Genomic DNA, 16,150 nt, shown 5'->3' with positions numbered 1-16,150 from the left:
TGGAGCCCCAAGAAGAGAGTAGTACGTTGGAGAAGGTAAGCCGCAGCATCCGGAAAGACCTGAGCAACTAACTAGTGTCTCAGGCTCGCTCGGGTCCTCCCAAGCCCCCTGACCCGGAAGTGGTTTTTGCGCTCGGAGGAGGCTCTCTAGGCAAGCGGTCCAGTGACTCGATAGCCGGAAGTCACCCGGGCTGAGGCTGGGTTCACCGAGGCGGGTCTAGAGCACACTCAGTCCTGTAGGCAGCCGCGATGGCTGATCGTGCGGCCATAGAGGAGCTGGTGCGATTTCAGGGAGAGCGCGTGCGGGACCTCAAGCAGCAGAAAGCCAGCGCCGACCAGGTGAGACCCAGCCGCCAGGGGAGGTGCCGGGCGAAGCCAGAGAGAACATAAACCGGGGGTGGTCTGAACCGAGGAGGGGACTGGTGGAAAGGTAGAGTGGGACAGGCAGGTGGAAAGGATGGGCTGGTGGAGAGGTAGATCGAGTGGGTCCTGAGACTGGCAATGCTAGGCCTAAGCAGAGATCGGCCTCAGTTCCTATAAGGTAGGAATACGCAATGAATGGCGAGGAAGGGAGGGAAGGGGAGTGACAGGTGAGAATAAACGGGCGGTTTCTTTCCCTCCACAGATCGAGGAGGAGGTGGCAAAACTCCTGAAACTGAAGGCACAGCTGGGCCCTGATGAAAGCAAACAGAAGTTTGTGCTCAAAACCCCCAAGGTAACATCATTCCTATAGGGGACCTCTGAGAGATTCCCTAATGCCACTCAGGTGAAAATAGGTCTGTTTCTCAGAACCAGGTCATTGAGGAGGATCTGAAATATTGCAGAGTAAACAATAGTTGCTTTGGGCACTGGGCTGGATTGAACTCTACTTGAGTCATTCTAGGATGGCAGAGTGATGACAAAAACGGGACCAGCTGGGTGCTCATGGGAGCCCGCCTGCGGCTGCTCCTCCTTCTTTCATTCAGTAAATACTCAGTGAATGCTGTGTCCTTAGCATTGTACAAAGCACTGATTACACCACAGTGGACAATATGGTCTGCCTTCATGGAGCTTACGTTCTACTGAAAGAGACAGATTTAGGACAAATAATCCCACACATGGATATGTAATTACAAGTTGCAATGATATAAAGAAATTAACAGGGATACTCTGAGGAAAAATAAGAAAGAGCTGTGAGTCTGAAAAGGCCCCACTGAAAAAGTGATATAGTAATGGACCTAACAGAGAGGGGAAGAGTTTAAGGAAGATAGGCCCTGTAGAGTATGAAACCCTGTGGCAGGAAAGCACAGGTAGTTTCAGGAATTAGAAGACCTACCTGAATAGAACCACGGAGGGAGAGTAGAGTGGAAAGAAGTTGGAGGTTCCTACCTTACCCCCCAGGATTTCATTCTCTAAGTTCTATAGCAGAACTATTACCCCTCCATCTGGGTTTCCTTGACACTTCATACATATCTCTGTCAATATGCAGGCTTTTAGTAATTACCTATGTGACTTATTGACCTGTGAGTCTGAGACTAGGAGCCTGGAAATAAATAGGTATTAAAGAATGTATTTGAAATTGAATTCCAAAAGAGAGAGAAAATAATCAGCCTTCCTTGTGTCAAGAGGTTAATTCTAAGCCAGGCATGGTAGCACAAGGTTGCAATCCTAGCATTTGGGAGGCTGAGACAGGAGGATGGCAGTTCGAGGACAGCCTCAGCTACTTAGTGAGGCCCTTTGCAACTCAGTGAGACCCTGTTTCAAAATAAAGAATATAAAAATAGGGCTGGGGGTGTAACTCAGAGGTAGAATGCCCCAGAGTTCCATCCCCAGTGCCGGGGGGGTGGGGGGGGGTTTAATTCTTTAGGCTCCTAAATTCATTGAGCTCTTCTTTCTACACACAACCTTTTATTTCTTTCTTTCTTATTTATTTTTTCGGTACTGAGGATTGAACCCAGAGACATTCTACCTCTAAGCTATGCCCCCAGCCTGGTTTTATTTCTTATTTGGAAACAGGGACTCACTAGATTGCTGAGAGCCTAAATTGCCAAGGCTGGCTTTGAACATGTGATCCTCCTGTCTCAGCCTCCCAACTACTGGATGACAAGCATGTGCCACCACGTTCATCTCATACACACAACCTTTTTTCAAAGGTTAAATAGACAGCATAGGCCGGGTGTGGTGGCACACCCTTGTAATCCCAGCATTGGGAGGCTGAGACCAGAGGATCGCAGTTCACAGACTGCCTCAGCTACTTAGTGAGGCCCTCCACAACTTAGTGAGATCCTGTTTCAAAATAAAGAATAAAAAAATAGGACAGGGGGTGTAGCTCAGAGGTCGAATGCCCCTGGGTTCCATCCCCAGACCCACACACAAAAAAATAGACAGCATAAAATCCCAAAGCAATGATGATCAGTAATTATTAAAAGTATTGAACAAGGTGTAATATTTTGGGGTATAGTGTTAGTACTGTGGATTGAACCCATGGGCATTCTACCTCCAAACTATACCTCCAGCCCAATTTTTTTTTTTTTTTTTTTTGCGGATCTGGGGATGGAACCCAAGGACATTCAACCTCCGAGTTACACCCCCTGCCCTGTTTTGTTGTTGTTGTTGTTTTGTTTGTTTGTTTGTTTGTTTTTTGTGGTACTGGGGGTGAAACCCAGGGGCTTTTCTACCTCTGGACTATATTCCCAGACCTATTTTATACTTTATTTGGAAACAGGTTCTCATTAAGTTTCTGAGAGCCTCACTATAAGTAGCTGAGGCTGGCTTTGAACCTGTGTGATCCTCCTGTCTCAGCCTCCCAAGCGCTGGGATTACAAGCTTACTTCACCATATCTGGCTTATTCTTCATTTTTGAAACAGGGTCTCACTGAGTTGCAAAGGGTCTCACTATGTAGCTGAGGCTGTCTGCAAACTGCGATCCTCCTGTCTCAACCTCCCAAGTGCTGGGATTACAAGCATGTGCTACCATGCCCGACTCTGTAATGTGTTCTTGAAATTTTACGTACTGTTAAAAGAAGTCTTTCTTAAAATATTATTTGTGAGCATACAGCCTCAGCTACTTATTGAGGCCCTCCGCAATTCAGTGAGACCCAGTTCTAAAATAAAAAACAGGGCTGGGGATATGAAGCTCGCAGGTAGCATGCCCCTGGGTTCCATTCCCAGTACAGCAAAAAAAAAAAAAAAAAAAAAAAAAATTAAAAAGACAAAAAATATAGGGCTGGGGGTGTAGCTCAGAAGTAGAATGCCCCTGGATTTCATCCCCAGTGCCATTCAAAAAAAAAAAAAAAAAATATATATATATATATATATATATAATGTGTTATTATATATATGTATATATATGTGTTACATATATGTTATATATATGTGTTATATATGTGTGTGTTATTATATATATATATAATGTGTTAATATGTAATGGATATATTAATAAGCATTTTTAAACTTTTGCAGTTTTAGTTGGGCATGGTAGCATACACCTGTAATCCCAATAGTTGAGATATTATAATCCCAGTAGTTAGTAGGCTAAGACAGGAGGATTGCAAGTTCTCAGTCAGCCTTAGCAACTTAGTGAGGCCCTGTTTTAAAAATAAAAGATAAGATAGGGCTGGGGGTACAGCTCAAAGGTAGAATGCCCCTGGGTCCAATCCCATATACCACAAACACACACACAATTTTTGTTTTGTTTTTGCTGTTTTTATTTATAGCACAGTAAGCTGGGCGAGGTGGCTCATGCTTGTAATCCCAGGATGGTAGGTTCAAAGCTAGCCTTGGCAGTGTAACAAGGCTCTCAGCAACTTAGTGAAACCCTGTGTCCAGGTAATGAAATAAAAGTGGGCTGGGAATGCACAGGTTGGAGGTAAAATGCCTCTGAGTTTAATTCTCAGTACCAAAATAAATATTGGAGTCTTTAATAGTGGTCTTTTTTTTGGGGGGGGGTGGTGGTACTGGGTGTTGAACCCTGCGTATTCTATCTCTGAGCTATACTCCATGCCCTATTTTATCATTTATTGTGAATAGGGTCTCACTAATTTGCAGAGGTTGTCACTAAATTGCTGAGGGTAGCTGTGAACCTGCAATTCTCCTGTCTCAGGCCCCAAAGTACTGATATTCCAAATGTGCACCACCACACCTGGCTGAAGAGATTCTTTGACAGAGTTCTGCCACAAGCTTTATAAGTGGCCTTAGGTAATGATTTGACTTTTCAGCATCTTATAATTTCTCTATAAACGGTATCTGCCCAGTCTATGTCTTAGAGCTATTATCAAAGACAAAATATAAATAGCATTAATTAAAATTTAAAGGAAAATTATTTGGGGAAAGAAATGTTGCTTGTAAATTTTAAGATTCAACTTGTTGAACCAGTTTAAGTTGGTTATATGACTGTCATCAGGTAAATATTTTCTGTTGGAAGGAAAATATTCAGCCAGGCATGGTGGCACACGCTTGTAATCCCAATACTTGGGAGGTCAACAGAGGATGATTCGGGTTCACAGACAGCCTCATCTACTTAGTGAGGCCCTGTTTCAAAATAAAGAATAAAAAAATCGGGCTGGGATGTACCTTGGAGGTAGAATGCCCCTGGGTTCAATCCCCAAAACCACACACACACAAAAAAAAACAGGGAAATATACAACCAGGCATGGTGGTGGATGCCTCTAATCCCACTACTTGAGAGGCTGAGACAGGAGGAGCACAGGTTTGAAGCCAGCCTTGGCAACTTAGCGAAACCCTCTGCAACTTAGTAAGACCCTATTTCAATCCCCAGTACCACCAAAAAAAGGAAGTGGGAATATTTTATTTCTCCCCAAAATAATTTTTTGGTACTTCTCAGCCTCCCAAGTTCTTATTTTTTTATTTTGAAACAGGGTCTCATTAAGTTGTGGAAGACCTCACTAAGTAGCTGAGGCTGGCTGTGAACCTGTGATCCTCCTGTTTCAGCCTCCCAAGTACTGGGATTACAAAGCATGTGCCACCATGCCTGGCTAAGAAATTATTTTTAGAAAAACACCATACAGGAAAAAAATGTTCTAAGAATTCTAGAAAATAGAACTAAGCTAAAAAGGGAATGGAATTTAGAAGGCTAATAGCAAATGAGTATAGAAATTAATAGAGAACGATTGATATTTCTTTTATAACTCAGTGGCCTGTAGGAAAGTCTAAGTTGGGAAGGATTTGCTTTCCTTATTTTAAGATTGCCCTTTTATATTTCTAGAAATTATTGTTCTTTCTTTGTTTTAAATCTCATTCCTGGTTTTGGCTGATTTTGACTCAGGGGACAAGAGACTACAGTCCCCGGCAGATGGCAGTTCGGGAGAAGGTATTTGATGTAATCATCCGCTGCTTCAAACGCCATGGTGCAGAAGTAATAGATACACCTGTGTTTGAACTAAAGGTAAGAGATGATTATGGAAAAATTACGTGGTGAAAGAGTGGGTATATGCTTAACAAAGAGGATAACAGGACAAGCTGAGGTCCCAAAGGCCTCACTCCTGTTGTAGACCCGGGCCAGTCCAGTGAAAAGGGAACAGGATTGGCTTGAAGGGAGAGGCCCTGCATTTTATTTATCAGCAGTTTTTGTTTTCAAAAACTTCAATTGTGGCCGGGCATGGTGGTGCACACTTGTAATCCCAGCATTTGAAAGGCTGAAACAGGAGGATCGCACAGGTTCGAAGTCAGCCTCAGCTACTTAGTGAGGCTCTCAGCAACTTACTGAGACCTTGTTTCCAAATAAAGTATAAAATAGGTCTGGGAGTATAGCCCGGAGGTAGTAAAGCCCCTGGATTCCACCCCAGTACCACAAAAAAAAAAAAACTTCAGTTGTGCCAGACATAGTGATGCATGCTTGTGATCCCAGTATCTGGGAGGCTGAGACAGGAGGATTTCAAGTTCAGGGCCAGCCTCAGCTACTTAGGCCTTACACAACTTAGTGAGACCCTGTTTCAAAATAAAAAAAAAAAAACCCAGGCATGGAGGCACATGATTGTAATACCAGTACTCAAGAGGCTGAGATAGGAGGATCACAAGTTCAAAGTGAACACTGCCTCAGCAACGTAGCAAGGCTCTCAACAACCTGGTGAGACTGTTTCCAAGTAAAGAAATAAAAAAATTGGGCTGGGGGTGTAGCTTAGAAGTAGAAAGCCTGTAGGTTCAATCCCCACTACCAAAACTTAAGTAAATAAATAAGTAAATGAATAGGGCTGAGGGTGTAGCCCAGAGGTAAATGCCCCTGGGTTCTATCCCCAGTACCACACACACACACACACACACACACACAAATTCAATTGTTTTTAATATTGTGACCACATTTCTATTTCTTTATGCTTTCTCCAGGAAACACTGACTGGAAAGTATGGCGAAGACTCTAAGCTTATTTATGACCTGAAGGACCAGGGTGGGGAGCTGCTGTCCCTTCGTTATGACCTCACTGTATCTTTCTAAACTTGGGCTCTTAAGATCTTGGATGGACCCGGGAGTGGTGGCGCACGCTTGTAATCCCCACGCTTGAGAGGTTGAGACAGGAGGATCTCGGGAGTTCGAAGCCAGCCTCAGCTGGCTTAAGAGACCCTGTTTCCAAATAAAATATAAAATAGGTCTGGGAGTGTAGCACAGAGGTAGAAGGCTCCTCGGTTAAAGATTTTGAATGGAGCTGAGTATAGTGGCACACGCTTGTAATCCCAGCATTCAGGAGGCTGAGACTGGAGGATCACAGTTCGTGGCCAGCCTCAGCTACCCAGTGAGGCCTTCTGCAACTTAGTGAAACCCTGTTTGAAATTAAAGAATTAAAAAAAATAGGACCCACAAACATGTATGTATGTATGTATGTATGTGTGTATATATATACAAACATGTATATGTGTGTGTGTGTGTGTGTGTGTGTGTGTATTCATATCCTTTATAAACAAATAAATCTTTGCATTTTGAGTGTTCATTTAAAAAAAATAGGGCAGGGGGTGTAGCTCGGAGGGTGAATACCCTTGGGTTCCATCCTCAGACCGCCAAAAACAAACCAAGATTTTGGATGGATTGGTTTTTATAGGGCTGCAGCTATTTCTGGCCCCAGGTTAGAGACAGGCAGACATAGGTAAAATTCAACATGAAGCCCTTTGGCAGTTAGGGGAATTTGTTCTCTAAACCAGGAGTGGGATGTTGGCTAAACAGACACAGCTTCACAAATCTGAATCCCAAGTGAGGCTCCATTTTCTGTCAGGGCCCAGTCCCCAGTTTCATAATCCACTGGCCCCAGAATACCTCTCCCTGCCCTTCCCAGTGGGCAGAGTTTTCTTTAATTGATCAGCAGCACATTTCCTTTATCTCCAAGCTACACAGAGGATCATCTTTTTAGAGATCCCATAGGGGCCCCTTTTTTGCTCTGTGTTCAATCTGCTCAGATCCTTGGTGCACTCAGGATAGTGCAGGGGAGACACTACCAAAGAGGAAGGAGCCTTAATCTTATTGAGCCTTTAACTGCCCCTTATGGTAGCACTGTTGCTTCTTTCTGATGTTCAGAAATGCTGTTAATCTTAAGAGTGGTGGTTTTCCCCACACGGCGGGCTAGACCTCAGCTTCTGTGGGTGATGATAACTTCCAGTGATGGGAGGGGCTTTCTCCTTAACTTTCTGTCATCAGGTTCCTTTTGCTCGGTATTTGGCAATGAATAAACTGACCAATATTAAACGCTACCACATAGCTAAGGTGTATCGACGGGATAACCCAGCCATGACTCGAGGCCGATATCGGGAATTCTACCAGTGTGTAAGTGTTGGGAAACTGTGGGGTGGGATGTGTAACTCCAGTGCTCTCTCAAGCCAGTACAATCTTTTGAGTACTGTGATGCACTGAGTAGACTGGATTCCCAGACAGTGCTTTTAGGTTTCTATGGTTTTTCATGTAGATTTCACAATAGCCTTATGGAGAGAAGAGAAAGGGAATTTTCCCATTTTACATATAAGTAAACTTGATACTCAGCAGATGAAGAGTTAAGGCTTAAGAAAGGTAAAGTTGGGATTATAATTCTTGGTCCAGTGCTTTTTTAAAATTATTTTTAATAAATTTTAGTCCAGTGCTTTTTATATTAAACCACAGTGATGGGATCACAACAGATAATGAGGATACTAGGGATTGAACCCAGAGGCATTCTACCTCCAAGCTACACCCCAGCTTTTTTAATTTCTTATTTGGAAACTGTCTCACTAGGTTGCTGAGAGCCTCACTAAGTTCCTATGGCTGGGTTTGAACCTGCAATCCTCCTGCCTCAGCCTCTCAAGTATTAGGATTACAAGTGTATGCCACCATGCCCTTCATGATGAAGAAACTTGATGTGAGATATCAGATCATCCAGACTGATGGCAGGGCTTCTGATAAATAGAAAAAATGGCCAAGGACTGAGGCTAGATAATTTCCCTTTAACTGTAGGAAGACACAAGGGAAAGATGATGGGGAAGTAGATAATGAAGGAAAGTAGCTAAACAGGACTGGTAGGAGGCCTAAGAATTCTGGGATTTTTCTCTGAACTGAAAATGTAGAATATAAAGAAGGTCATGCTTACATGCAAATAGGCCTTCATACTGAGAGAGTTGAGATCCAAGGAATTGCCCCCTTAAGATGTCTCAGCCCCTGCCAAGTGCAATGGAAAATGCCTGTAATCCCAGTACTTGGGAGGCTGAGACAGGAGGAGCACAGGTTCAAGGCCAGCACATAGTAACTTAGTGGCACCATGTTCCCAAATAAAAAGGGGTGGGGATGTAGCTCAGAGGTTGAACTCCTTGGGTTAAATCTCCAGTACCCCCCCCCACACACACACACACATAGATGTTTCAACCCTTTTCCCTGCAGGATTTTGACATTGCTGGGCAGTTTGACCCCATGATCCCTGATGCAGAGTGCCTGAAGATCATGTGCGAGATCCTGAGTTCACTTCAGATAGGAGACTTCCTGATCAAGGTCAGAGGTGAAGGGCTGGGAGGGCACGATGGGGCCTGGTGTCTCACAGGAGAAAGTCCTTGTGTAGAGGGAGCAGGACCCCATGACCAAGCCTGCTGAGGGTCACATGAAAGAAAGGGATTGCCTCCTCACTCTGCCTTGGGTCCCAACAGGTCAATGATCGGCGCATCCTAGATGGGATGTTTGCCGTCTGTGGTGTTCCTGACAGCAAGTTCCGTACCATCTGCTCCTCAGTAGACAAGCTGGACAAGGTAACAGCCCAGCACCTGACTGTTCTTTCCCTAAATCCTACCCTGCCTTGACAAACAGAAATCGATTAGAATGGCGCCTGCCTCTATTCCCACTGGAGGAATATTATCCCAGGATGTAGGCTGAAGAGCAGCTTTTGCTCTAAAACTGCTCCATGTTGTATTAGGGAAGCTTCCCAGGGGTCCCTAACTGGTGTCTATCTGCCCAGGTATCCTGGGAGGAAGTGAAGAGTGAGATGGTGGGAGAGAAGGGCCTTGCACCCGAGGTAGCTGACCGCATCGGGGACTACGTCCAGCAACATGGTGAGACAGAATCTGACTTCCCTGGCAGCCATTCACCCTAAATTTGAAGTGTGTGTGTGTGTGTGTGTGTGTGTGTGTGTGTGTGTGTGTGTGTACATGGTGAGACAGAACCCGGCTTCCCTGGCAGCCATTCACCCTAAATTTGAAGTGTGTGTGTGTGTGTGTGTGTGTGTGTGTGTGTGTGTGTGTGTGTACATGGTGAGACAGAACCCGGCTTCCCTGGCAGCCATTCACCCTAAATTTGAAGTGTGTGTGTGTGTGTGTGTGTGTGTGTGTGTGTGTGTGTGTACATGGTGAGACAGAACCCGGCTTCCCTGGCAGCCATTCACCCTAAATTTGAAGTGTGTGTGTGTGTGTGTGTGTGTGTGTGTGTGTGTGTGTGTACATGGTGAGACAGAACCCGGCTTCCCTGGCAGCCATTCACCCTAAATTTGAAGAGAGAGAGAGAGAGAGAGAGAGAGTGTGTGTGTGTGTGTAGGAGAGACAGCATGTTTGTGCACACATGTACTTGCAGTCTGGGCAGAAAGGTGGACCCACTGCCCTTCTCTCTTCCTGGTCAGTCTGGTTCACAAATCTGTTCCCCAGGTGGGGTGTCCCTGGTAGAACAGCTTCTCCAGGATCCTAAACTGTCCCAGAACAAGCAGGCTTTGGAGGGCCTGGGAGACCTGAAGCTGCTGTTTGAGTACTTGACCTTGTTTGGCATTGATGGCAAGGTGAGTCACTTTGAGGATGGGAGGCCTAGCTGACCTTTGAGGCTTCAGGTCCCTGGCCCTAATCTGGTACTGACCATGTCCTTGTCTCCTCAGATTTCCTTTGACCTGAGCCTTGCTCGAGGACTGGACTACTATACTGGAGTGATCTATGAGGCAGTGTTGCTACAGACCCCAGCCCAGGCAGGGGAAGAGGCCCTGGGTGTGGGCAGTGTGGCTGCTGGAGGGCGCTATGATGGGCTGGTGGGCATATTCGACCCCAAAGGGCGCAAGGTGCCATGCGTGGGACTCAGCATTGGTGTGGAACGGATCTTCTCCATTGTGGAGCAGAGACTGGAGGTAGGTCCTAGAGGGTGAGTAGAAAACAGTCTGGGCAGGTGCTTTGAGCAAGGAGCATCTCTTAGAGAGATTCAGAAAATATGACTGCTGGCCTTCAGAGATTGTCACCCCATTATAGGCCCAGTTTATGTATCTTTGACCATTCTCCACTAGATACTCTACTCTGGTCCCCTGCTTCCCTCAGGGCTGTCAGGAATTGAGTCTGGTGTGTCCAAGACCCAGCTAGGCATAAGGAAACGTAGTGCATCCATAGACCCAGCTCAGCATAGTATCATCTATTCCTCATGACAAAACACAATGTGTGTGTGTGTGTGTGTGTGTGTGTGTGTGTGTGTGTATGTGTGTGTTGTCACTAGAGATTGAATCCAGGGGCAGTCTACCTCCAAGCTATACCCCCAGCCCTATTTTATTTTTATTTTGAAACAGGGTCTTATTAGGTAGGTTGATGAGAGTCTCACTCCTTGCTGAGACTATCCTCAAACCTACGATCCTCCTGTCTCAGCCTCCCAAGTACTAGTATTACAGGCGTGCACCACCACACTCAGCTAGGATACTTCAACTTTGTGTGTCTGTGTGTGTGTGTGTGTGTGTGTGTGTGTGTGTGTGGTACTGGGGGTGGAACTCAGGGGCTTTTCTACCTCCGGGCTATAATCCCAGACCTATTTTATACTTTATTTGGAAGTAGGGTCTCACTAAGTTGCTCAGAACCTCATTCAGTAGCTGAGGATGGCTTCGAACCTGTGTGATACTCCTGTCTCAGCCTGTCTCAGTAATCTCACTGGGATTACAAGCATGCGCCACCACGCCCGCTTCTTCTTCTTCTTCTTTTTTTTTTTTTTTTTTTTTTTTTTTTTGCACTAGGGATGGAACTCAGGGGCATTCTACCTCCGAGCTACACACCCAACCCTATTTTTATTATTTTATTTTGAAACAGGGTATCTCACTGAGTTGCAAAGGGCCTAAGTAGCTGAGTCTGGCTGCTAACCGAGATCCTCCTGTCTCAGCCTCCCAAATGCTGGGATTAAAACTGTGTGCCACCACACTTTTAATGCTAATACTTAACATTTTGATGTCATGCCAAGCACTGTGCCTTACTGCTTTTTTTTTTTTCACGGTACCAGGTATGGAACCCAGGGGTTTTGTACCTCCAATTTACACCCCCAGCTCAATTTTTTAGTTAGTTAGTTAGTTTGTTTGTTTATTTTGTGGGTCTGGGGATGAAACCCATGGGCATTCGACCTCTGAGCTACACCCCCTGCCCTATTTTTATTCTTTATTTTGAAACAAGGTCTCACTAAGTTGCAGAGGGCCGCACTAAGCTGGGGCTGCCAACAAACCACGATCCTCTGATCTCTGCCTCCCAAATGTTGGGATTACAAGCGTGTGCCATGCCTGGCCTTGCTTGGTGTTTTTTTATGCATGAGCTAATATAATTCTGACAATAGCCCTCTGAGAAGGCTCAGAAAGTAGCTACATTATTATTTGCATTCTTCATATGAAGAAACAGAAGGCTGAGACAGGAGGATCACAGTTCGCATCCAGCCTCAGCTACTTATTGAAGCCTTTTGCAACTCAGCGAGACCCTGTTTCAAAATAAAAGAATAAAAAAATAGGGCTAGAGGTATAGCTCAGAGATAGAATGCCCCTGAGTTCCATGCCCATGAAAGAAAGAAAGAAAGGAAGGAAGGAAGGAAGGAAGGAAGGAAGGAAGAAAGAAAGACTAAAAATAGCCAGGCGTGGTGGCGCACACTTGTAATCTCAGCATTCAGGAGGCTAAGACCAGAGGATCGCGGTTCACGGACAGCCTCAGCTACTTAGTGAGGGCCTCTGCAACTCAGTGAGACCCTGTTTTAAAACAAAGAATAAAAAATAGGGCAGGGGGTATAGCTCACAGGTTGAATGCCCCTGGGTTCCATCCCCAGACTCGAAAAAAATAAATAAATAAAATAAAATAAAAATAGGTAATTTAATGGGTGTGGTGGGGCATGCTTGTAATCCCAGTACTTGGGAGGCTAAGACAGGAGGATCACAGGTTCATGGCCAGCCTCAGCTACTGAGATCTCTGCAACTTAGTGAGACCCTGTTTCAAAATAAAGAATAAAAAATAAGGCTGGGGTGTAGCTCAGAGGTAGAATGTCCCTGGGTTCAATCTCCAATAGTGAAAAAAAAAAAAGATAATTTGTTTAAGGACATCAAACTTGTGATTGATGGTCAGAATTTGAATTCAGGCAGTCATACTCCAAAGTCTTGCTTGTAGCTCGATTATAATATTATTTCTTTGTGGGAAGCATGCTCTGAGGCCCTGGCATCCTCAGATGGCTGCTCAGCTCTCTAGCACCTAGTAACACCAAGGAAGCCCCTCATGGCCTCAAGCCCTCCTTAGCTCCTGCTGCTCTTAAATGACTGGGTGCATTTCATCAGGAATGCTCTAGCAACCTTCCCAATATTCCTTTACTCTAGGGTGGATACCACTCATGTTTCCCAGGAGACATCTTTTTTTTTCCCCCCACTACTGGGGCTTGAACCCAGGATCATTCTACCTCCGAGCTATACCCCAGCCCTGTTTTTTATTTATTTATTTATTTTTTTAAGTAGACATCTTTTATTTCAAGAACTCTGGAAATAGTTTTCCAGAAAAAGTCAGGGGGCAGCAGCAGCATTCTCCCTTGTCCCCATCCACACATAGCTTGCAGTCTGCCTGTAACTGAAGTTATGAGAGAGTTCAGCAATGGGCAGATAGTGAAGACTAGAAAACCAGGGTGATTAGGTTGCCTGGGTGGACTGAAAGTAGTATTTATATGTGGATGTTTTTGTGGACCCCTAACATACCAGATAGAAATGAACTTGAAGTCACTGTAAATAAACTATCTTTGCCTTTGTCCTAGGTTATTTATTCAGGCTAGTATATGTACAAGTCAGTCCATTTCTTTTTTTTGTGTGTGTGGTGGTACTGGGGATGGAATGAAGCGGCATTTTACTTCTGAGCTACACCCCCAGGCCTATTTTATTCTTTTGTTTTGAAACAGGGACTCACTAAGTAGCTGAGACTGGCTGCAAACCTGTGATCCTCCTGTTTCAGCCTCCCAAGTCCTGGAATTACAGGCATGTGTCACCATAACTGGCTCTTTTCTCATATCTTCTAACAGCTACCTGTAACAAATGCTAGATAAGAATACTGGTATCCTTCCCTGGTGGAGCTCACTGAGTCATGCCTGGTCTCAAAATCCTTACTAGAACCTGCCCTGTTTATTCCTCGATGATTTTAGTCCTGCTGTGTGTGTGTGTGTGTGTGTGTGTGTGTGTGTGTGTGTGTGTGTTTTACTGGGGATTGAACCCAGGGGCATTCTACCTCTACCTCTGAGCTATACCCCCAACCCTATTATTCAGTGCTGGGGATTGAATCCAGGGGCATTTTCCTCTGAGATATACCCCCAATCTTATTTTATTTTTATTTTGAAACTGGGTCTCAGTAGGTTGATGAGAGAATCACTACTTGCTGAAGTATCCTCAAACTTGCTATCCTCCTGTCTTAGCCTCCCAAGTACTGAGATTACAGGCATGTGTTAGCACATGCTACCACACCCAGCTACTTTTTTAAATTTTTATTTTTTTATTTTTTTTATTTTGCCCTGGGGATTGAACCCAGTGGGGTATTCTACCTCAAGGCTACACTCCAGCCCTTTTTTTTTTTTTTTAAACAGGGTCTCACTAAGTTGTGGAGTGCCTCGCTAAGTAGCTGAGGCTGGCCACAAACCTGCAATCCTCCTGTCTTAGTCTCCCAAGTACTGGCTTATTTTTTATTTTGTAACAGCGTCTCACCAAGATGCTAAGGCTGGCTTCAAACCCGTGATCCTCCTGTCTTAGTCTCCCAAGTACTGAGATTACAGGCGTGCACCACATCTGCCTTTGCTGACTTTTTATCTTCCTATTCCACAGGCTTCGGAGGAGAAAGTACGGACCACAGAGACACAGGTGCTCGTGGCATCCGCACAGAAGAAGCTGCTGGAGGAGAGGCTGAAGCTTGTCTCGGAGCTGTGGGATGCTGGGATCAAGGTACAAGGGGCAAGCCCAGGATGGCAGCAAACTTGGGAGTGCGAGGCATAAGCTAAAACAAGTTTACCCATAGGATCTTCTGCTATTAACTTCTTGGGGTGAAGCTAAAAGCAAGGTGCCAGCTCGAGCCCCAGAATTTTATCCGTGAGGACAGCAGAAGCCAGCCTTCATCTTTCACCCTGGTCCCTTGCAGGCTGAGCTGCTCTACAAGAAGAACCCAAAGTTGCTGAACCAGTTGCAGTACTGCGAGGAAGCAGGCATCCCACTTGTGGCCATCATTGGCGAGCAGGAGCTCAAGGATGGGGTTATCAAGCTCCGTTCAGTGGCTAGCAGGGAAGAGGTGAGGGGAGAGCTGGGAGGGTAAGGGATAAGAATAATGCCAAACCAAGTATGGTGACACAACCTTGTAACCACACTACTTGGGAGGTTGAGACAGGATGATTGCAGGTTCAAGACCAGCCTCTGCTACTTAGTGAGGCCCTCTCCAATATAGTGAAACCGTTTCAAAATAAAGAAAAATAAATAGAACTGCGGTGTAGCTATGAGATAGAATGCCCCTGGGTTCAATCCCCAGTACAAATAATAATAATAATGATAATAGCAGCTGGGGATGGTGGTGCATGCTTGCAATCCCAGCATCTAGGAGGCGGAGACAGGAGGATCGCAGTTCACGGGCAGCCTCAGCTACTTTGTGAGGCCCTTTGCAACTCAGTGAGACCCTGTTTCAAAATAAATAATAAAAAATAGGGCTGAAGGTATAGCATAGAGGTAGAATGCCCCTGGGTTCCATCCCCAGCACTGAAAAAAATATATGTATAAATAAAATAATAATCATAATCAAATCATATATGCCATGTTGGAAGGCCCATGCTCATTTGAGACCCAAGCAAAAATATGGCATTCATATAGTAGCAATTCATAATGGACCTAAGGGCTTAATATGTTACTGTGGTTGTGGGAGGGTAAAATCTCCAGGGATAAAGATTTAGCTCAGGGGCAGAGTACTTGTGTAGCTTGTATGAGGCCCTAGGTTCAATCTCTAGTACCACCACACACAATTATAATAATGATGAATCCCCAACTCCCTCATATACCCTGTGTCTTTCTGGCTCCCCAGGAAGCACTGTCTATCCTGGGGTATAAGCTTGGGTTCCTGCTCCCAGCCGAGCCAAGGTTGATGATTAGAAGTAGGGCCTCAGAGTGGAGTGGAAAATGCTCATAGCACCATCTTTCCCCATCCTGGCCAGGTGGACATCAGAAGAGAAGACTTGGTGGAGGAAATCAGAAGGAGAACAAGCAAGCTCCTCTGCATCTGCTGAACCGACCAAACTACCAGGGGAAAGTGGGACTGGCACTTTGAAAGTAAAACAAAACTGCATATGTACTTCAACCACCTCGCACACTTCTGTTCCAGCAGAAAGACCTGAAAAGTGCTCCAAACAGACTTTTATTTTTATTAATGATTACCTTATTAGTAGTAATGACCGGCAAAAAAAAGGCCAGGTCCTATACCATTTTCTCTGATGGCCTGGGGGATTAGGCCACTCCATGCTTCTTTCTGATTTAC

The 16,150-nt window shown here is 45.0% G+C and overlaps 1 protein-coding gene across 6 annotated transcripts; it reads left to right on the top strand.

The window, feature by feature from the left end:
• Positions 1 to 248: 248 nt before the first annotated feature.
• On the top strand, positions 249 to 15,902 carry HARS1 (histidyl-tRNA synthetase 1; the record flags this gene model as incomplete). 6 transcript variants are annotated; one of them, XM_080713294.1, is made up of 13 exons in its annotated part: positions 249 to 338; positions 625 to 714; positions 5,263 to 5,382; positions 6,321 to 6,416; positions 7,617 to 7,682; positions 8,823 to 8,930; positions 9,083 to 9,181; positions 9,388 to 9,481; positions 10,067 to 10,194; positions 10,288 to 10,530; positions 14,467 to 14,583; positions 14,777 to 14,923; positions 15,831 to 15,902. In XM_080713294.1, the coding sequence occupies 13 exons, from the start codon at positions 249 to 251 to the stop codon at positions 15,900 to 15,902; spliced, it is 1,470 nt and encodes a 489-aa protein (XP_080569420.1). The 6 variants fall into 6 exon arrangements, with proteins under 6 accessions (XP_080569420.1, XP_080569419.1, XP_080569422.1 ...); XM_080713293.1 differs by having other exon boundaries at positions 7,617 to 7,742; XM_080713296.1 differs by lacking the exon at positions 5,263 to 5,382.
• Between the last annotated feature and the right edge of the window lie 248 nt (positions 15,903 to 16,150).

This window comes from Muscardinus avellanarius, assembly GCF_963383645.1.
Source record: "Muscardinus avellanarius genome assembly, chromosome: 1".
NCBI classification, from domain to species: domain Eukaryota; kingdom Metazoa; phylum Chordata; class Mammalia; order Rodentia; family Gliridae; genus Muscardinus; species Muscardinus avellanarius.
The sequence above is the reverse complement of the archived record's forward strand: the minus strand, read 5'-3'. Positions and strand labels throughout refer to the sequence as shown.